This window comes from Oncorhynchus clarkii, chromosome 1 (genome assembly GCF_045791955.1).
Source record: "Oncorhynchus clarkii lewisi isolate Uvic-CL-2024 chromosome 1, UVic_Ocla_1.0, whole genome shotgun sequence".
Taxonomy (NCBI): Eukaryota; Metazoa; Chordata; class Actinopteri; order Salmoniformes; family Salmonidae; genus Oncorhynchus; species Oncorhynchus clarkii.
In genome coordinates, this window is record NC_092147.1 from 50,356,348 (window position 1) to 50,379,010 (window position 22,663).

Consider the following 22,663-nt stretch of genomic DNA (forward strand, 5'->3'; position numbering starts at 1 on the left):
CAACTTTGTAGTATTTTCTTTTTTTTGTTGTATGTTATTTCTTACATTATTAGCCAAGAACGTTTGTGTTATTATATACAGCCGGAAATAACTTTTGGATATAAGAGCGGTGGTAACTCAGCAGCATTACGACCAGGAATAAGACTTTCTCGAATTGTATCCTTTGTTCGTACCCCCCAATTGAACTTATCCCAAACGCTGCTCCAAGACGCAGCGGCAGAGAAGAGGTATTCGGAGGCGACTAGTAGTCTGACTGAGGAGGCGTGCAAACCATCCACCGCGTCAGAGTATATTACTCGCTAATGTTCAGTCTCTGGACAATAAAGTATACAAGCTCAGGGCGAGGATCTCCTTCCAGAGACATCAGGAACTAACATACTCTGTTTCACAGAATCATGGCTCTCTCTGGATATACTGTCACCGTCCATACAGCCAGCTGGGTTCTCAGTACATTGCGCAGACAGGAATAAAGAACTATATGAGAACAAGAAATGCAGGGGTGTATGTTTCATGATTAACTACTCATGGCGTTAACATTGTTAACATTATGCATGTTAACATTAGAAGCCTCCTCCCTAAGTTTGTTTTATTCACTGCTTAAGCACACTCCGCCAATCCTGATGTCATAGCCGTGTCTAAATCCTGGCTTAGGAAGAGGCCACCAAAAATCCTGACATGTCCATCCCTGACTATAACATTTCCCGACAAAATAGCACTGCTAAAGGGGGTGGAGTTGCAATCTACTCAGAGATAGCCGGCAGAGTTCTGTCATACTATCCAGGTCTGTGCCCAAACAAAGAGCTTCTACTTTTAAAACCCCACCTTTCCAGAAACAAGTCTCTGACCATTGCCGCTTGTTATAGACCCCCTTCAGCCCCCAGCTGTGCCCTGGACACCATATGTGAATTGATTGCCCCCCATCTATCTTCAGAGATCGTACTGTTAGGTGACGTAAACTGGGACATGCTTAACACCCCAGCCGTCCTACAATCTAAGCTAGATGCCCTCAATCTCGCACAGATGATCAAGGAACCTACCAGGTACAACCTTAAATCCGTAACCATGGGAAACATCATAGATATCATCCTGACCAACTGGCCCTCAAAATACACCATTGCTGTCTTCAACCAGGATCTCAGCGATCACTGCCTCATTGCCTGTGTGCGTAATGGGTCCGCGGTCAAACGACCACCCCTCATCACTGTCAAACGCTCCTTAAAACAGTTCTGCGAGCAGGCCTTTCTAATCGACCAGGCCCGTGTATCCTGGAAGGATATTGACCTCATCTCGTCAGTAGAGGATGCCTGGTTGCTCTTTAAAAGTGCTTTCCTCACCATCTTAAATAAGCATGGCCCATTCAGAAAATGTAGAACTAAGTACAGATATAGCCCTTGGTTCACCCCAGACTTGACTGCCCTTGACCAGCACAAACACATCCTGTGGCGTTCTGCATTAGCATCGAATAGCCCACGCGATATGCAACTTTTCAGGGAAGTCGGGAACCAATATACTCAGTCAGTTTGAAAAAGCTAGCCGTAGCTTCCCTAACAGAAATTTGCATCCTGTAGCACTACTTCCAAAAAGTTTTGGGACACTGTAAGGTCCATGGAGAATAGAAGCACCTACTCCCAGCTGCCCACTGCACTGAGGCTAGGAAACACTGTCACCACCGATAAATCTACAATAATCAATCATTTCAATAAGCATTTTTCTACGGCTGGCCATGCTTTCCACCTGGCTACCCCTACCAACAGCTCAGCACCCTCTGCAGCAACTTTCCATCGATAAAAGACAGTACTGTGCAGCCGTCTTTATCGACCTTGCAAAGGCTTTCGACTGTCAATCACCGCATTCTTATCGGCAGACTCAATAGCCGTGGCTTCTCAAATGACTGCCTCGCCTGGTTGACCAACTACTTCTCAGACAGAGTTCAGTGTGCCAAATCAGAGGGACTGTTGTCTGGACCTCTGGCAGTCTCTATGGGGGTGCCACAGGGTTCAATTCTCGGGCCGACTTTTTTCTCTGTATATATCAATGATGTCGCTCTATACAAACATTAGACTATATGTTTTGATTATTAATACATTCTAAGGCTACATGATGCTACTCAAAAGTCGCATGAAAGGCATGAGCTCTGCTTTGTTTCTTGTGCAGGCTGCACACACTTCTTCAGTCTCTCATTCACAATTTGACTAGCACTTGATAATAGTCTCATCAGGACTTGACATTTTACGGAGGCACCCCCCTTTTGTGGCGGTAATGTACCCTAAAAAATAAAATATCGGCTAGTGGCCATTGGGCTGAAAATAATTATAATTCCCTTCTCCCGGGTGCTAATTGCCGTGCTCCGAAGCACCTTATAGGCTAATAGGCTAATGTCACCCATCAGACCATTGTTAATTTAATCTTGACTTTACATATACTAAATAATATCAAATTTGTTTCGATTTAGAATGGACCACTATCAGGCACCTGTCTCGGAACAGGGGCAGGGGGAAAAAATACATGTCATCTATGCACTTAAATAGCGAATTGAGGACGCGTTACATAGTGCATTTTCATGCCAGCCAGGTAGGCTATAGTCCTGTTGTAAAACAAAGCAAAGTGCTTAATATTAGGAAAGTTGAGAAATAAATATAGTAGGCCTAGCCTATAGACAGCTGATCCTCTTTTTAATAAAGGCCATCAAAACACTTCTCCCGCAATTGCATAGCATATAGAAATGTTGCACAACATGAAATCATGGGCTCTCATGAAGTGTTTGATTCGATTTTTCATCACATTTGCATTGATGTCAGAGTGATTGGAGTGACAACAGAGTGCTGAGTAGCAGGCAGTTAGCAGGTTTGGTAGGCTACTAATGACCATCAGCAGCAACAGAGCTGGGAGGATCCTAATTACCGTGACTAAATGGTCACATGGAATTTGACTGCGGTCATTACTCGTGACCGCCGGTGTGGCGGTAACACAGTAAACCGTAACAGCCCTACTCACCATTCACTTAGAGTTGATTATGTTTGCCATATTTCAAAACAAAACCTTCCCTAAACTTTTCTACAGTGTGTCAATGTGATTACATTTTCACTAATTTACTTCCTAATTAATATATATATTATATATATATATATATATATATACACACACACACACATACATATACACACACACACACATATATACACATCTTCTACATGCTTTGAAGCTTTGAGGAAGAAGTGGGAATGGGTGAAAAAAGGGTCTCAAAACAAAATAATTTCCCTCGACATCACTAGAGCTTCAAAAATACTATTTCTTAAGGACGCACACACACTTGAGAGTGAGCGTTTCAATGCATGTGTGAGGAAGTGTCATGCTGGATTTGTAACAATAGAGAGTATTTAGGGAGTAGTGTTTCCTCAAACTGTACTGTGAACTCTCAAGACAGAACCGGTCCCTGGTTACTTAATCAAACAGGAAGGGTGGTTTGACCTGAACCTGCTCTGTGTGTGTGTGTGTGTGTGTTTTTTTTTTCTCTCCCCTGGGTTCCCTCCCTATCTCCCAGCGGAGGGAGCCAGGGACAGATCTCCAGACCTGATACTAGAGAGAGGTAGGGCCACACAGGACGGGTTAAAAAGCCATGGCTGAGAAAAAGGAAGAAGGGATGAGGGGGCGTTTGGCGCGGACATGGAGGTCTGAATTAGAGGGGTACAGTGGGTTTGTGTCTGCTTGCTTGTGTGTCTGCATGCGTGTAAGCGTAACGGATACAGAGTTGGGGGTTTCGTCTTTAGGAGATTATACATACAAAGCTGTGATTCTATACTGGAGCTCTGCTCAAAAGAGCCCTGATGTAGGCAGAGAGGCAGGGGTCCTGAGTTAATAAGGGAAGTGGAGTAATGAGTGGATGTAATGACTGGAGGGCCTGGTAGACAGAGGATATCATTAAAATAGCCATTTAATCACTCAGCCTGGACTGGATGCAGACCGGACCGCTTAGTCTAGGTTCCAAATGGCACACTATTTCCTTTATAGTGTACTACGCTGGTAAAAAGTAGGGCACTGTAAAGGGAATAAGTTGCCATTTGGGAAGCAGACTTCATGTAATGGACTAATAGGGAAGAAATGGATAAGTTTAGCTTACACTGATTGAAATGATGAATGGAGGGACTCCTCAGAAAATCACTGCCAGCAACTTTTCGATACTCCCATTACGTTAAATAGTTTCTCTGATACTTAATCTAGGTTTCTAACCAAAAATGTAAATAGTCGTACATCCATCCTCCAAAAATCGGAGAAAAACATGTAGGCTAATGCTTTACAGTGTAGTACCATCAACCAAATCGGAGAAGATGGGATACAGGCTTACAAGTTCAAGGGTTGCTGCTTGCTTGTTTTCTGATTAATTTGATTGTCGTTTTCAAGAGTAATTCCTCTAATGTAACACAGGAGCCTTTCAAGAGGAAGTTACTGGAACATAGCATTAATAAATGTCTTGGCTTTCTCATTTGCTTTCCTAGCCCGTAATCGGCCCCATATTAAATGGGTACGGTAGCTCTACAGTAAGGTATTTTTAGAACATGAACCAGACAAACAGCTCCCGACCTGACTGACCCCACTGAGTATCCAAATAATATGGAGAGTTGTGTATATTTCTAGTCCTCATCCTTCAGCATTACTGCAAACGTGCTCATTCAAACCAGCCTCCTCTGAAGATCAGTATTAGATAGAGGAGTGAGTGCTCATGGCTCAAGGGTGGTAAAGGACAGTCTCCTCCCTCCACGTAGAGTTGAATAAACAGCTATTGACAGGAGCCATCACACTAAATCAGCCTCAATGGAGGTATGAACCTCGTGCCAGCGCCCAGCCCCAGCCACCTAGCACCAGCTCTATCCCAAACATTATCCCCATGCCCAGCTCCAGACTTTCTGCCCCAACCACATCCTTGGTGTTAGCCACATCTCTATTCCCATCCCCATCTCCAGCCGTAGCCCTGTACCCCCAGCCACATCCCCATGCAAACCCAGCTCCATCCCCATGCATCGTGGTTTCCATTTGGTCTGGTGAGTTTGGCTTGGCCCTCCACTGTACAGGGATGGGGATCAGACTGCATTTGGCTAAGGTCAATATCGATGTTACAAGCCAGTGCCTCTCCACACAACTGCTGCTGTGAACTGGTTAGGAAATGGCAGGGTAAGCATGTGTGCTATGTGTGCGTAAGCATGTTTGTAATGCCAAGAGAAGTACCCACACTGTGGGTGGCCCCCCCAGAACCCTGCAGGGCAATTCCTGCCCTGGTTTAACGGGAACAGATAAGTGGTAGTGTAGCGCAGTGTGTGTGTGTAGGGAAGGGCCGGGCAGGCAGACTCAAATAGCAGGCCCTGTGTAGAGCGTCACAACCTGAGATGCTTAAGTCCTTCCTGCCAACTCATCCTCCCTCCCTGTGCTCGCTCTCTCAAATCAAAATGACATGTTTCCCAAGCCGCCATATGCAGGCAATAGGGCTTCAGAGAGCTACTAATCCAAATGGAGGGAAGGTTCAGGCCTAGGAGTTGGACGAGAGATAGCATTCTTGCACGGGTCAGTTCTTTGGAGTCACACCCGCCCCATGCCGGCCACATCAATTCCAAGCCCACCCGATGTCCGACATCAGGACAATGGCTGCAAATGTGTAAATTTAGCTGCCGATTAATTTGGCTGCCGGTCAATAAACGGTTACATTTTTTCAGTAAAATGTAAAACAGTAAAATGACGTGACCAACAGAAAAGTACTATTTGAGATCTGTATATAATGCTTATGATGCTTATGGTTCCGCGCTAACAGTGGGAAGGCGGCCCTAGGCGGGAAGGCAGGCGACAAGCTTAGGCCCAAAACAAGCCCATAGAAACGTATTGGGCTTATTTTGGACAGATTTTGGCGAAAGAAAAACCTCTCGCTTTTGCCTCTTCCTCGCTGATACTATGCATGCATACACGGACAGGACATTTTTCATTAAGAGCTTACTGGGAACATGCAACAATAGCAAGCCTTATCGTATAACAGTTCAAAAGGCTATAGGCCATTGTTGAACATGCAACCTTTGTGATGAAGCAGCTAATAAAACATTTTCCAAAACGCACCGCTCTTAACCTAATGCGAACAGTTGTGACAGAGATAAATAATCTCTGTTAGAAATGTAGAAAGAGGGGAAATCTAATGGTTGTTGCAATGATGGGTTGCTAATACGTTCGAGGGTTGTAGCTTTGGCTTCTGGACAACAAAATGAAGTTGATATGAAAATCAATAGAACAGGAGAGAAATGCTGGTTAAATGGCACGAGGAAGTCTTTATAAAATAATTGCCTCCATGTTTCTACAGGTGGATTTTTCGCAAGGCTACTTTGAAGCTAAGTAAGACATGCCTCATTATTTGAAGTAAAGTAAATAGTTTCAAACAATTCCACTGCCTCAAGCACACATTGCAAAGTGGTGGGTGACGCGCTGGTAGTCAACGCTAGGCAGGCTATAGCCTACACACCCGAATGGGAGGCGAGCTTTAATTACGAGTTGAGATTGAGAAATAAAAATAGCTCCTTTTAAAATCGTGGCCACCAAAGTTAACACGCGATTGCATTCAGAATTGTTATTTGTTGCGCAATGACTGGGCATGCAAAAGCAGTTTTCACTCCAGTAGCCAACAGACTGAGGAGCTACTCTCACACTGTCTGACAGTTTGTAGGCTATTCCACTCCTCAAACTAGGCTTTGTATGCTGTGTGTGTGATAAATTAGATGCATGGCCAGTAACGAAAATACAAACGCGCCAATTGAATTCCACAAAATTATGCAAATGATCCTATAGACTGATAAGGATGACCGGTCAAATGTATTTTCAGCAGCTAACCGATTAACAGTTAGCATCCCTAAATCAGGACAGATTTTTCTACGCAACCTGACCCATCTGCACCCATTGTTCCGAGAGCCGATCAGTGACCCGCCAAATAACACATTTCATTAATTGTTTTTATGATTCCATAGTAGGCTATTATTCCCCTTCCTGCATGAATGAATTTGTCTGCATGTCTACATTTGGATAAAAGTCTACCTTTACCAGCATATCGTTTTTAGACATATGGCCTGCATATGGTCTAAATGCACAAAAGCCTGAATTAACCTAACAATTAACTGATATTAAACTGAATTTACCTATCGTAAACAAATACCTGCTTGCACTTTTTGCTGGCTGTATAGCCATCTACCGGCTTGTTGTCCTTGTCCACAATGCCACAAAAATCCTTCCAGACCAGGTGATTTTTTTTGCGGGTCATCCGCTGGGAACCGTTGGTATCCAACCCGATGCAAGACTCTACCACACAGCCAGCAGAGAATGACTAGCTAGCAGTTGAGTGTTGTTGGATAGTGGGACCTCTATTACCTTCTCAATTTCGAGGGCTTTAGCTGCGATGGCTTGAGAGCGCCGTGTCTTGAAGTTGGCCTTCTGTGTCTGGTCGGTCTCATCCTTGGCCGGCACTGTGTCCTCAGGCTCTGCTAGCAGGGCTGGGGTGGGGTCAACTTCCTCCTGGGAGGGTAAAGGTTACAGCTAATGGGTTAGCGCGCCAGGCAGGACACAGCAGTTCAAATGGCTTAACTGATTCAGGTTTCAAATTCAAAACGTGTGAGGGCAACACTGATTAGAGTCAACGAGGTTGTTGTTGCTGTAATTTTCTTTCAGCACATCAAACGCTTTAATATGCATGCAGCATCTCAACGATCTAGAATGTTTTTCCTTCAACATCTTTGATCAAAGACTGTCGACAGCTGAAGATGAAGGCCCACGCCCACCGACGTCAGCGCATCATACTGCATCATTTAGTGTTAAAAGGGAAAGGAGACACAAAACATAACATCTCTGAATGTCAATTTGAACAAAAGGAGGCCTTTTGTGACCGTGTTAGCATTAAAAATAAACAACTTTTTGAAACGCCCATTACTTTTAGTTTACAGAAATCCAGAAAGCTTTCATCCATGGCAAGGAAATGGGTCACGCATGGTGAACGCAGTCTTCATCTATCGTGACCTCATCAGACCACAAGAAAGAGACAGGCCACTTAAGGTACATCAACTGTTCCTCTGCGATGTGGGTTCTAGAATGAATGACATGAACAGGGATTTGCAACAGATTCCACACACCATGACAGGGCAATGAATTGTGTTGATAAACTGTGTATCCATAGGAAGGTAGGTAAAATGTGATGGTCAGACAATGTTGAAACGATGACAAAAGAAAAAGAGTCTGTATGGTAACAAATCGGATTTCGAGTCTCATGGAATTCCATAATCCAACCAAGTGATGTAAAACAGTTGTGCAGGTCTTTTCTACCTTTTAGGACTAGTACAACGCTAGTAAAGGGTATGCTACTACTATGACAGGTAGCCTATCGTTTTGATATAGGCCTAATGAATAAATGATCGTATCAACTGAGAGGCTGAACTGAATCAGGAGCAGCGAGCTATGTCTGACAGTTACGCAGCCGTACCTTGATTGAGACAGCGCTGTGTGGAGAACCGTCTGTGGAGGCAGTCTTTGTGTGGCCTAGCAACCTGGGCTTATCTGTGGATTGAAGGAGAAGAGGAATGAAGAAAGAGACAGAAGGAGAAAGAGAAACACTCGCAACTCATGCATACACAGTAAACTAAGAAGCATTGTTAAACAAAAAGGAAACATTTAAGAAAATGGAGGGCACTCAAAATAAAATCAGGGCCACCAGGCGCAGTACAATTCCATTTAAATCCTCTCAGTATTAAAAACACACTGGGGAACTACCACCACTTATTCTATATTGTCATCCACCGTGCAATCACTCATTGCACAGTGCACTCGTACAGTGAACAAGGGATAGGACAAGATGCTGTGGGACTGACGACAAGCAGAGCCCAGACAAATCGCTGTTAATTTTACATTCTTGTTGGAATAGCTTGCACAATAGAGGTCGACAAGTTCAGCTGTGACTAAATTGAAATATTGTGCTCCGCCGGCTCCAATATGTCTATAAAAAAAACAAATATGGCTGGGTGGAAATGTTTGTTTTTATTCCCATGGCGATGAGACTGAGCCAAGGTGAAATTAAAAACACACTTCTTCCAGGAAGTTATGAAAAAAATTCCAAGTAAACCATGAAAAAGTAGTTTGTTAGTTCAAAATGCAGCAAAATTCAAAATTGATTGAGTGCTGGATTTCCTATGATACTATTAACAGATGATTCTTTGAATGAGAGATGTTTACTTAGGCAAAAATGTCTGTAGGCTGAATTTATAATAAAATGGATATTTGCCATATTAAAAGAATAGAGTAGCACAGACATAGAACTCGCTGTCTATGACAGACCAGGCCTTTGCATTTTGAGGAAAACCTGGTTAACTTGGAAAGACACTCACTCGCCAGACACACTTGAATCTGTGGAGAAGAAACTAGGCTGCTGTTTTAACTTAAATGATTAGTGACAGATGCTCGTGAATTGCAAATCCAGAAGAGGAGCATCCAGAAGATTGTGTGTGTTCCATCAAAGAGACACGTAATGGCATTAGTTAAACAGCAGCAAAGGAATCTAAGCAGATTAAACATCAAACCTCACTAACGGGTAATGAATGAATGAAAGTCAGAAACAGAACCCTGCGGATAAGAAGACTAATCCCTACCAACAGTCAATGTGCTAGAGCAGGGTATTTCTGCCAACTTCAATTGGCTAATTGTTTGTGTGTGTTATCAAGCCAAACAAAGAAAAGTTAGGATATATTGTACAGTCTAATCATTAGGGCAGGGAATTGCCAGGGACGTCACGGTATGATATTATCACGATACTATATGTAATTGCGATTCGAAACCGCAATTTTATTGCGATTTGATGCTCCAAATACATTGCTTACTATATAAGTATGTCTGCTGCAGAGAGAAGGGGACCGTGAGAAAAATGAGCTTTACAATGAGTAATGGAAGTTTTAAAAAAAGTGCTAAAAACATGTTGGCTCACTATTTCATAAGAAGATGGAGAACAAGCTATAGGATGTTAAATACTAGGCGTTGCACAGGTTGTGCATACAAACCCACTTCTTATTTTACAAATCGATACTTGGAGTCAAAGTATCAATATAATATTTGACCAAAATAATATTGTAAACATATTCAGTTTATCCCCCTCCACTACTAATCATGAAAGCTAGGCTATACTTCACCAAAACATTGTGGACACATGCTCTTCAAAACATCTCATTCCAAAATCAAGGGCATTAATATGGAGTTGGTCCCCACTTTGCTGCTATAACACCCTCCACTCTTCTTGAAAGGCTTTCCCTTTCCACTAGATGTTGGAACACTGCTGCGAGGACAACCTTCCATTCAGTCACAAGAGCATTAGTGATGCTGGGATTTGTGCTGAAGTTGCTTCCAGAGGCAGCTTGGAACTTGGTAGTGTGTTGATTTTTACATGCTCCAGCACTTGGCGGTCTCGTTCTGTGAGCTTGTGTGGCCTACCACTTCATGGCTGATCCGTTGTTGCTCCTAGACGGTTTCCACTTCACAATAGAATAAATAGTCTTCTTCAAGAGATACTTAAAAAATACTATTTGGGAACTAAAAACTTGAACCATAACCTATAGGCAGCAGGCTTTCTCTAAGCCATTGTACTCCAAATGCTCACTCAGAGACATTGTACAGGATTCTCTACAGTAAAACTAGGCCTACAACTAGACCCTGTGTGGTTTGCATTCCTTATCGTCCCTCCCAAACAGTTTATTTCTGTGCACTTTGATGTGTTGACCTAGCCAAATTAGTGTTCCAGACAGGGGTGGAGGGACAACTGTTTTCTACCTGTTTTACTGCATCTTCAAAAGGGGATAGAATATGCAGCCAAACATAGGGGTGGGGGGGGGGGGGGGGTTCTTCAGGCTTCCTCTGTGCTCTCTTTACACCGTAGCATAACGGAGGAAAATAAGGGCTTTAAAACCCCTCTGCAGTGATTATGAGAAAGGACTTCTTAAGTGAAATGGCTGCATTAGACATAGGGATATTTAAGGACACTCCCTGTTACTTTCCTTTATTCTCCTACTATCCCAATATTCTTAATCTCAAAATCTCCTCACTTCAATTGAAGGTAGGCCTAACTTAACCTACGCAGATTCCTGGTTAATCCACACAGAGAAAAGGTAATAGCTGTCTTTTTACTTACCCAGGTTGTCCATTGAGGTCAGAAGACCTCTATGACAAGGGAGACCTGGCAAGACCTGACTGAATCATTTTGAAGCTCATAAAGAAAGTTAGGCTACAACATAATGCATGCATGCACCACTCAAAGGGGAAGGTAATGGGACTGGGAGTGAGTGCTGGTTTGATCTTGAAGACATCTGCTGGCTCAGTGCGCAAGCCAAGCAAAGGTTAGACATTGAATCAAAAGCCAAATCACCTCAATAAAACAAGGCTATTCTTTTCCCAGCCTTATAGAACCTGCGTGTGTGTGTGTGTGTGTGTGTGTGTGTGTGTGTGTGTGTGTGTGTGTGTGTAATTAAAAATGTTCCAGCACCTCCATTTAATACACACCTCCACTGAAAACAGATGCTCCTCTCAGAGAGCGGCCGGGCCTCTACATATTAGTTTAAGCATCACTTCAAAATGTGCCAATTTTCTTTTAGGGATATGAAGTGTAGACTTACCAGGCTCTCTGCTCTGGCTGTGAGGCTCTTCTTTATACCCTGGAGAGGGGCGAGAAAGAAAAAGGTCACCAAAATGACTGACAGCAGATACAAACACCAAGGTTACAGTATCCACACTAGTGGATGCATGTCCTTTACATTGCATCATTCCAAGTGATATGCTAGAATGGACACTGGATCAGAGCCAGACTCTAAAGTGATTGATTAAATGTGATATTATTAAATCATTGACAGCTGAACTAAATGCCTCAGTAGAGAAACCAAAGGAAACTTGGGATGCTTCCCTATGAGACCTGGTCAAAATAAGTGCACTACATAAGGAATATGGTGTCATTTGGGTTGCAAAATTACTCTTCTGATGGTAGGGGAAGCCAGCCTGGTCCCTGTCTGGGGAGTAGCTCCTTCTGCTGGTGTTGGACCCGGAGCGCATGAGAACGGAGCCTGTTATTGGTGGAGTATCCCTTCTGATAGGAGAGCGGTCCCGTAATCTAGTGTACGAGTCCCCGGCAGGGGTTGCAGGGTAGGGGCCCAGGACTCTCCGCCTGATCCCCTCAGGGTTCTCCCTGAGAAAACAGAGAGCGAGAGAAGGGGATTCAAGGGCCCATCCATTCAGGTCCACTCAATGACAGAACTAAAGCCACGGCTCTACACATGATGAGAGCCTGGATTCTAATTACCTCTAAGTGTAGAGTGAAAGAAGAAAACCACTTGATATGAAATAATGAAGTTGCTGGACTTAGAAAAATAAGTAGTGCCTTGGATCTTGAAAAACAATATACAACAACTGAAGTCACCATGTCAGTCCCATTGGTGCTTGGCACTTTGGTCTATTAACTAAGTGCACTAGAAGGAATGGGCCTACCCTCGACCAAAGTACATGAGGGCCTACCTCAGGTTGGGGTAGGCTGGAGACATGGTCCTCGAGAGAGGAGCTATCACTTGAACTCTGCTGCTGGGATGGGAGCCCACTCTGCTGCTGTTCCTAAAATTTCAAAATAAAATAGACTTTGGGAACACTTTACTTGACACCCTGCGTCATAACCATGTCATAATATGTCAACAGCTGACAACCTGTCATTGCTGGACTTAGAACAAAATAAGTAGTGCCTTTTATCTTGAAAAACGGTATACAACTGAAGTGCAGTGTCATTCCCCTGCTACATCCGCAATAATCTGCTAAACACATGTATGTGACCAATACAATTTGATAACACATTTAGACCGGTTGTGACATTGATCACATTATTTTATGGCTGGTTAAAGACACCTACATAAGAGTGTCAAAACCCACAAAACCACACCAGGCAAAACATTTCATTACACGATAGCCTACTTGTCAACAGTATGTTCGTTAAATAACGTTTTCTTACATGGACCATATTAAATCATCATTGTAATTGTGCATTGGGTTAGGTCAGACATGCACCGAATCAAATGCTCTGTTGCTGATAACTGTGTTGAACGCAGGAGCAGATTTCAGGTACAGGACAAGACACCCTCTTGATTGATGACTGACATAAGGACATGTATGTGATAGGCATATCTGGCATATTTGATGAAATCTGTCATAATGCTTCCTGACAGTGTCATAGTGTATTTTCACAGTCCGAGTGACAGAATCGTCATAATGCTTCATGACAGTGTAACAAAGTATATTTTCTGCAAGTTAATTAAAATATGATGAAAAAAACATGACAAAAGAATTAATTACAACAACAGACTTAAGAAACAAACTTTCAAAATGAAACAAAACTTATTGGCAGGGAAAAAAATAAATTTGAATAAATGTGGGTTGACACTTATGTACGTGTCATTATCAGCCATAAAAAAAATAAAAAAATGTAACAGCTGTAAATATACTGATCATGACAGTGTTATGACCATATTATGACAGGTTATTTGTATTTATTATGGTTCCCCATTATCTGCTGCCAAAGCAGCAGCTACTCTTCCTGGGGTTTGGCTTAATGAAGGTAGTTAAACAATTTCAAAAACATTACAATGCATTCATTACAGAATTCACAACACACTAAGTGTGTGCCTTCAGGCCCACACTACACGACCACATATTTACAACACAAAATCCATGTGTACGTGAGTGTATAGTGTGTATGTTATCATGTGTGTGTATGCATGGGTCTGTGTTTGTGTTGCTTCACAGTCCCCGCTGTTCCATAAGTTGTATTTTTTATAATAAAAAATTAAAAAATCTGATTCTAATGCTTGCATGAGTTACCTGAAGTGGAATACAGTTCCATGTAGTCATGGCTCTATGTAGTACTGTGCGCCTCCCATAATCTGTTCTGGACTTCGGGACTGTGAAGAGACCTCTGGTGGCATGTCTTGAGGGGTATATGAATGGGTGTCTAATCTGTGTGCTAGTCGTTTAAACAGACAGCTCGGTGCTTTCAACATGTCACACAGCTTCTCAAAGGGATATTCAATGTCTATTTTATTTATATATTTTAACGTATTTAGGCTTGCCATAAAAAAAAGGGGTTGAATACTTATTGACTCAATACATTTCAGCTTTTCACTTTTAATTATACAGAACAAAAATATAAACACAACATGCGACAATTAACAACAAACAACTTCACCTCTCACAAATACAAGTAGTGATGAAGTCAATATCTCCTCTACTTTGAGCCAGGAGAGATTGACATACATATTATTAATATTAGCTCTCTGTGTACATCCAAGGGCCAGCCGTGCTGCCCTGTTCTGAGCCAATTGCAATTTTCCTAAGTCCCTCTTTGTGGCACCTAACCACATGACTGAACAGTATTACAGGTGTGACAAAACTAGAGCCTGTAGGTCCTGCCTTGTTGATAGTGCTGTTCAGAAGGTAGAGCAGCACATTATTATGGACAGACTTCTTCCCCTCTTAGCTATTGTTGTATCAATATGTTATGACCATGACAGTTTACAATCCAATCCAATTGTTCAATTTCCACATTATTTATTAACATATTTAGTTGGGGTTTAGGGTTTGTTGAATGATTTGTGTCCCAAATACAAATGGTTTTAGTTTTTGAAATATTTAGGACTGACTTATTCCTTGCCACCAATTCTGAAATTAACTACAGCTCTTTGTTATGTGTTGCAGTCATTTCAGTTGCTGTAGTAGCTGACATGTATAATTTACTCAAAGCCAGTGGCATGTCGTTAGTAAAGATTTACTTTTTTCAAGGGGCCTAGACAGCTGCCCTGGGGAATTCCTGATTCTACCTGGATTATGTTGGAGAGGCCTCCATTAAAGAACAAATACAGGTGTGCCAAGCTTGTATCGTCATACCCAAGAAGACTCAAGGCTGTAATTGCTGCCGAAGGTGCTTCAACAAAGTACTAAAGTAAAAATGTAGTTTAATACATTTGCAAAAAATTATATTAGGCTGTAACGTAACAAAATTTGAAAAGGCCAGGGGGTCTGAATACTTTCCAAATGCACTGTATTAGAGGTGGACCAATTATGATTTTTCAACACGATACAGATAATTGGAGGACCAAAAAACGCCGATAATGATTAAATCGGCCGATTTTAAATATACACACACACAGTTGAAATCGGGAGTTTACATACACCTTAGCCAAATACATTTAAACTCAGTTTCACAATTTCTGACATTTAATCGAAGTAAAAATTCAGCTGTTATTTCTTTCATCACACATTCCCAGTGGGTCAAAAGTTTACATACACTCAATTAGTATTTGGAACGCACAGAAATACGAGCCCTTGGTCATTAATATGGTAAAATCCGGAAACTATCATTTCGAAAACAAAACGTTTATTTTCAGTGAAATACGTTCAGTGTTTTATCGAACGGGTGGCAACCCTAAGTCTAAATATTGCTGTTACATTGCACAACCGTCATAATTATGTAAAAATCTGGTAATTGCGGTCTTTGTTAGGAAAAAATGGGCTTCACACAGTTCGCAACGAGCCAGGCGGCCCAAACTGCTGCATATACCCTGACTCTGCTTGCACTCAACGCAAGAGAAGTGACACAATTTCCTTAGTTATTATTGCCTGCTAACATTAATTTATTTTAACTACATATGCAGGTTTAAAATATACTTGTGTATTGATTTTAAGAAAGGCATTGATGTTCATGGTTAGGTACATTTGTGCAACGATTGTGCTTTTTTCGCAAATGAGCTTTTGTTAAATCACTTGTTTTGCAAAGTTGAAGTAGGCTGTGATTCGATGATAAATTAACAGACACCGCATTGATTACATGCAACGCAGAACAAGATATTTAACTACACACGGTTGATGAAATTATTAGGTTAACTAGTGATTAAGATGGATGTTTTTTTATAAGGTAAGTTTAATGCTAGCTAGCAACTTACAGTGGCTCCTTGCAGCCACAAGGTCCTTTTGATGCTGCACTCGTGTAACAGGTGGTCAAGCCTGCCACACAGCCTCCTCGTGTATTGCAATGTAATCGGTGTCCAAAAAGGCCGAATACCGATTGTTATGAAAACTTGTTGGCCCTAATTAATCTGCCATGCCGATTAATTGGTCAACCTCTAAACCGTATATCTGAATAAAATACTATCCAACCTTTATAACCAAATAGTTCTAATCCAAAGATTAGTCTAGATGATTTATTTCCCCTCTAATGAGTCAGACTCAACCATCCCTAATACCCCACAAAGGACTTATGCAGTTGTAAAACCCTTTGCAAAGATTGAATGATAACTTGAGGGCGAGTGCATCCTATAAACTGTTAGGACTAGATAAAACTAATAACATCCACACTCAATTGCAGGGACAAACAACTTCAAAAACGTATTCCAAACCAGGCACTTGTGTGTGCGTGTGTAAGTAAGCGGTCTGTAGTATTCTTCTGCCTACAACGTCTATGCCTGCGGGGAACCATGGTCGTCCAGGATATGGGCTCCTCCACGACCTCTTTCTCTAGCTCCTCGACCTCTTCCTCTGCAGGCTAGAACTTGTTGATCAGGATCTGGGTGGATATTCTCCAAACAGTCCCTTAAGGCTGACCAGGGCATCCAGAAGGCCCAACCTCTCCTAGTTTGGCAGCTCAGTCAGCGAGCCAAAGGTGGCGCTCTGCTGCTCCCATGGCACATCCCAGGTCCTCAGCTATCAACTGGGAGCCTATCATCGCTTTCTCTGTGGCCTTGGTGAACTCAATGATCATGTCCTGGTCGATAGGTTTGACGATCTTAATACCAGTGTCCTTGTCATTAGGTTTTGGAGGGTGTTCACTTTCCTCTGGCTATGTATCCTTCCTCTGTCTTTTTGTCCATGACCATACAGGCACTATGGACGATCCCAGGAGCTTCTGGTTACCACATGGAGGTCAGGGAGGGAGGGCTAAGGGACCAGGGATTGCCTTTGCAATGGGGGTTCGAGGTCAACACTGTCATTTCTGGTTAGGACAGCGGGAGGAAGATCTGGCGAGGGTGAGTTTAACCTGACCAGAGCCCTTCCAACCATCTATAGCAGGTCACGGTAAATTTCTCCTGGCCATTTGGAAGGCCAATTTGCCTTTTGGTCCATGGACAAAAAGAATAAGTGATTGTCGTCTTTGTTAATGAGGTACTTAGCTACATTGCTATCACCTGGGAGTCTCATTGCTAGCTCTGTAGCTTTGATGATTTGAATTTCTTTATCCTAGTCAATAGGTTTGGTAGCATGCTCGGCCAAGATCTTTGCGTTGTATGCTTGCAGCAAGGTCGCCATGTTGAGCGCGCAGCTAGCCTGGCCACAAGCCAGATAGGCCTTCTCCAGGCAAGTCAAATTTAGCCACAGCCAACCACCTCTTGCGCTCACAATTGATTTCTGATCACTTGAAACGTTGCTTTGGCTGGTGTGATGTCTCACTTTTCTCCCTCTCCATGGACATTACAGTGGAGAACTGATCCTCTTTTACAGCTAGCTAGAACTTCTTAGGCAGTATCTGCGGTGCTTCTTCTCCATAGTGTCCCGGTGCGCTGGAGTGCAGTACAGGCACATCAAAGGTCAGACTGGGATCTGCTACAGACACTCTTTGGTGACAGTACAGGGACCAGATGGGGGCAGACCGTTTGCAGCGCAAGGGTGTTTCTTCTTTCCCCGTGTACACACTTGGTTCAGCAGACACTTTGTCACCATACAGGGACCAACTACAGATGTCATGGTTAACCGTTTGCGGTGCAAGAGTGCCTCTTCTTTCTCTTTGTGGTATACACTTCCCGTATTTATGGCACCCTGAAGGTTCATCTCAACAACTGTTCAGAGGAGACTGCATGAATCAGGCGTTTCGGTTCCAACCACTGTGTCTTTGTGAGACAAAGAGTAGGTAAACGGATGATCTCTGCATGTATGGTTCCCACCGTGAAACATGGAGGTGGTGTGATGTGTGGGGGTGCTTTGCTGTTGACACTGTCTGTGATTTATTTAGAATTCAAGGCACACTTAACTGCATGGCTACCACAGCATTCTTCAGCGATACGCCATCCCATCTGGTTTGCGCTTAGTGGAACTATCATGTTTTTCAACAGGAGAATGACCCAACACACCTCCAATTCAACTGAAATGTGTCTTTGGCATTTAACCTAACCCCTCAATCAGAGAGGTGCGAGGGGGCTGCCATAAATCGACATCCACGTCTTCGGCGTCTGGGGAACATAGGGTTAACTGCCTTGCTCAGGGGCAGAACAACAGATTTCTACCTTGTCAGCTAATGGCTATTTGACCAAGGAGAGTGTTGAGTGCTGCATCAGATGACCAGGCCTCCACAATCACCCGACCTCTACCCAATTGAGATGGTTTGGGATGAGTTGGACCGCAAAGTGAAGAAAAGGCAGCCAACAAGTGCTCAGCATATGTCGGAAATCCTTCAAGACGGTTGGAAAAGCATTCTTCATGACGCTGGTTGAGAGAATGTCAAGAGCGTTGCAAAACTGTCATCCAGGCAAAGGGTGGCTACTTTGAAGAATCTAAAATATATTTTGATTTGTTTAACAGTTCTTTGGTTACTACATTATTCCATGTGTGTTTTTTCAGAGTTAATGTCTTCACTATTATTCTACAATGTAGAAAATAGTACAAATAAAGAAAACCCGTTGAATAAGTAGGCGTGTCCAAACTTTTGATTTGTACTGTATGTCTTTTTTTTTTTTTTACCCAATAGGTGCTCTTCTTTGTGAGGCATTGGAAAACCTCCCTGGTCTTTGTGGTTGAATCTGAACTCAGTGCTCAACCTTACAAATAATTGTATGTTTGGGTTAGAGATGAGGTAGTCATTCAAATCATGTTAAACACTACTATTGCACACAGATGTTTACTCCTTATTTAGGCTAGACTTAACAAAGGGTTTGAATACTTATTCACCCAAGAGATTTCAGCTTTTCACTTTTAATTCATTTGGAAATTACAAAAAACATAATTCCACTTTGATAATATGGGGTATCGTATGTAGGCCACTGACCAAAACATCTCAATATACAATCAATTTTAAATTCAGGCTGTAACAACTAAAATGTGGAGAAAAAAAAGGAGTGAATACTTTCTGAAGGCACTGTATGACATGCATTATCTGAATTAGGCCACAGAATCACACCTACGGAGGAACGGCTTCTATGGAGGAATTTTTTTATGTCTTTCGAACTTCCGAGTTGGTTTTAACATTAGACCAGAAAAAGCTAACAAGCTTGTGTGTGCAGAGCAGCACTATAATTAAAAACACATCTTACCTTTTTGTAGTTAATAAATCCAATGTGAAAACATGATAACTATAGTATCCCTACCTAGCATTGAAAAAGTATAATTCATTCTTCTCTAATTAAAACATCTCTCCCTAATTTCTGAATTAACACTTGTAACGTTGTCAGTGGGCTACAGTTGACCTACTCCTCCCCTCTGAAGCATAGGTTGACTACACACACACACACACACACACACACACACACACACACACACACACTGGCAAAGATTTCCAGCTGGCAGGCAGACGCTGGAATAAGTTTGAGTGACAGAGTGAAAGCTTTGCAAAGGCTCGTTATTGTGATTTTTGTGGGATTGGGAAAAAATGCCCGGAGCATAAAATAACTTTCGTAACCAGTGGCCAGCGAAGAGTCCAAATCTGAATCACATACAAACACTATGGCAAGAGCTGAAAACAGAAGTTGGCAGAGGGCACTCCTCAAACGTTGAAGAATTAGAGCAGTTTGCTGCTGAAAACTAGGCCAAATTGGCAATAAAAAGGTGCAGTAAGCACATTGATGGGTACAAGAACCGTTTGTCTGTAGTTCTTTGCCAAAGCCTGTGCAACCAAATACTAGCTCGGGGGCACCAATAATTCTGCCCATGACGTTTGTCTTTATTTTCTAAATAATAAATTGCAAACTTCAAAATGTACTAAAATACATTTGGTTCTGCAATGTTGAAAATCTAAAAAGGTGTGGAGACCAAAACTTCTCAATTTCAACTTATTTTTCAAGAAATGGGGAATTATTTCATGTCCAGGTAGCAGATAATGGACCTTACTTGGTTCTAACTTGAAAAAGTCTTAATTTACAATTGTACAATTTATGCTCCCCACATATAAAAAACACAAAGAAAGCCTTGAATGCAAGATAGTAATTTCTATGATTGCCTGTAGCCTACTGTACATGGTAAGCAGGTGCACACCAAGGAGGCACTTCACTTTTTAGTATGGGAAACAGCTGTGAGGATTTTTCTACAATATTCACAACATAGACACAGAGAGCAATAGTAAATGGTGTCTTTTTGTAACTCTGCCATGGTTCGTTGGACAAAGCCTATGAGAGAAGGGAGGCTTTGTAGGGGTTTAGGATGAACGGCGAAAATAAGGTCTGTGGTAAACACAGGTTTAGGACTTCATACGTTTTGTTGATTTAAGAGTAAGTAATTTAGGAATGTTTTCTTGGGGTGCACGAAGTTACTATTATATGCGTTTCTGGAATTAAGAAATAGCTAATACACTGCCTTTAAGAAAAGTGCAAAGACGCTAATATATTTGGCCGCAACTGTATAAATTAACCAACCAGCGACACCTGGTTTTCATGACCCCTGCTTGAACTTCGAGGGCCATGTCCCAAACAAAGATCAGGCCTAACAAGGCCTCCAGCATTTACGCCCCCAAGCCCGTTTGAAGTAGCCAAGGTTCAGCCTGCCAAATAAAGTTTATTACCACCGTTGCAGTGAGTGATCCTACATCTGCAGTGCTTCTACATCTGCATTGCTTGCTGTTTGGGGTTTTAGGCTGGGTCTCTGTATAGCACTTCGTGACTTCTGCCGATGTAAAAAGGGCTTAATAAATAAATGGGATTGATTCCACCTTAAAAACTCACCTCGCGTCTTTCCATAAGAAAGCCATGAAAAAGGAATTCTGTGGTCGCTATACATAAAATGTCATCTTAAAGAAAAGTCCTAGTTGTAATTGTTAAGTATGTCTATAGCTGCATCTTCAAAGCCGTTCTTCCAAGCATAGGAGCAGGTTCTCTAAACGCAGGTTATATCCTTACAAACCAAAGAGAAGAAAACGCTGATCTGAGAGCAAGAGTAACCAAAAAAAACAAGAGTCGAAGCAACTGGGTGTCATAGTCCCACCTGCAATAACAGGAAAACTAAACACAAGCTCTTTCAGGTCCAGGAAGAAAGACAACTGCAGAATACCAGAGGGGGAAAAGGAGACCCTGGCCTGACTAAGCTAGAAAGTATTCAAGAGGTTCTGAGAGAGTGTCTCTCTACAAGGTCAGCATCCTAAATGACACCCTATTCCCTATAGTGCACTACCTTTGACCAAAGCCTCTACACAGGGAATACGTAGCCTCCCTCTACAAGGTCATGCCATTAAAGCCAATCCATTACATTGAAAGTGTTACACAAACAAATTAAACATGAAATTAACTCATTTTGAAAACAAATAACATAAACCCCAATATCAATCTAGGTAATTGGTTTTAGTCATAAGGTTATTACAGCCAATGCCTCCCTCTCATCTTCCTGAATAGTGAAATCAATAATATATCATTCCAATCAGCCCTGTGCACAAATATAATATGAGTGCACTTAATGGGCTTCCCATTTCACTCATCTGCTATCATCGCATGAGGTCAAGAGCTCCACAACGGAGCAGATTGAGCAATCCACCCGCCGCCGCCCACCTGCCTCTATTGCAAAGGCATACCTGCAGTGTGCACCCCCCCCCCTCAAAATGTATGTGTCGGAGTCAAGTGAAAGCCCATGAACAGCAGCCCCCAGGCCCGGGACTCTTGTGTTGAGGGGAAAGGGATAAGGGTGTGGTGCTGGAGAGGCCTTGCTGTTTGTCTGGTGTCTGGCCACCTCAGTCTTCAACACCTCCGGCCAGGTGAGAGAGACACAACAAAGAGTTCCTGACCGCTGCTTCTTGTGGACTACACTGCAAGAGGGTGAGGCCTCCAGTCAACCTCCTTACCACACTAATGGCAAAAAAACGGACCCAGATGCCCGCCTGCTGCCCTGTCAAAACCACACCACGAGTCTCTCTTTTAGGCTCCATTGCCAACAAGTCAAGGGAGCTGAATGACAATGGTGAACCAACTAGAACCAACGTGGGAGACAGAATTGCAAATGTCAGTGATAAATGTGTGAGGTGTCATACTATGGATCGTGAAAATAACTGGACTGGTGGCAGTAATGAAGGAAGAGGTGAGAAACTAGACCATAGTTAGCTTGCTCTTCCACAGAAGACAGCATAGAGAGCGTGTACGCTGTACAGAGAGTCTGAGGAGAGCCGAGTGTGTGGTGGAGGTTGTCTGGCTGGAGAGGGAGTGGCTGGCGGCCCAGATGGTTTTCCTGTGGGGGTTTAGCCTTGTTGGCTCAATGAGTTGACACTGGTGCCCTTTGTCCCTGTCTGGAGTCTGGTATGACACTTGGGTAGGAGTGAATGGGGAGGGGTGGGTCTTGGCCTGTGAACTGTTGGCACTCTGTATTGGGTCACTGCTAGACGGCTGTCTCGGCAGCACAGGGGCAGAGGAGATCCACGGGCTTT

General features: G+C 42.7%; 1 protein-coding gene across 1 annotated transcript in view; it reads right to left on the reverse strand.

Annotated features, from left to right (window-relative positions):
• The window catches only part of LOC139408468 (periphilin-1-like), a 33,835-nt gene that overhangs the window by 5,626 nt on the left and 5,546 nt on the right, over positions 1-22,663 (reverse strand). The window contains exons 6-10 of the mRNA XM_071152398.1: positions 12,544-12,636; positions 12,006-12,217; positions 11,655-11,693; positions 8,489-8,562; positions 7,387-7,530 (exon numbers count right to left, since the gene is read on the reverse strand). Of these exons, the coding sequence (XP_071008499.1) occupies positions 7,387-7,530; positions 8,489-8,562; positions 11,655-11,693; positions 12,006-12,217; positions 12,544-12,636 (562 nt within the window). The remainder of the gene's footprint in view (positions 1-7,386; positions 7,531-8,488; positions 8,563-11,654; positions 11,694-12,005; positions 12,218-12,543; positions 12,637-22,663) is intronic.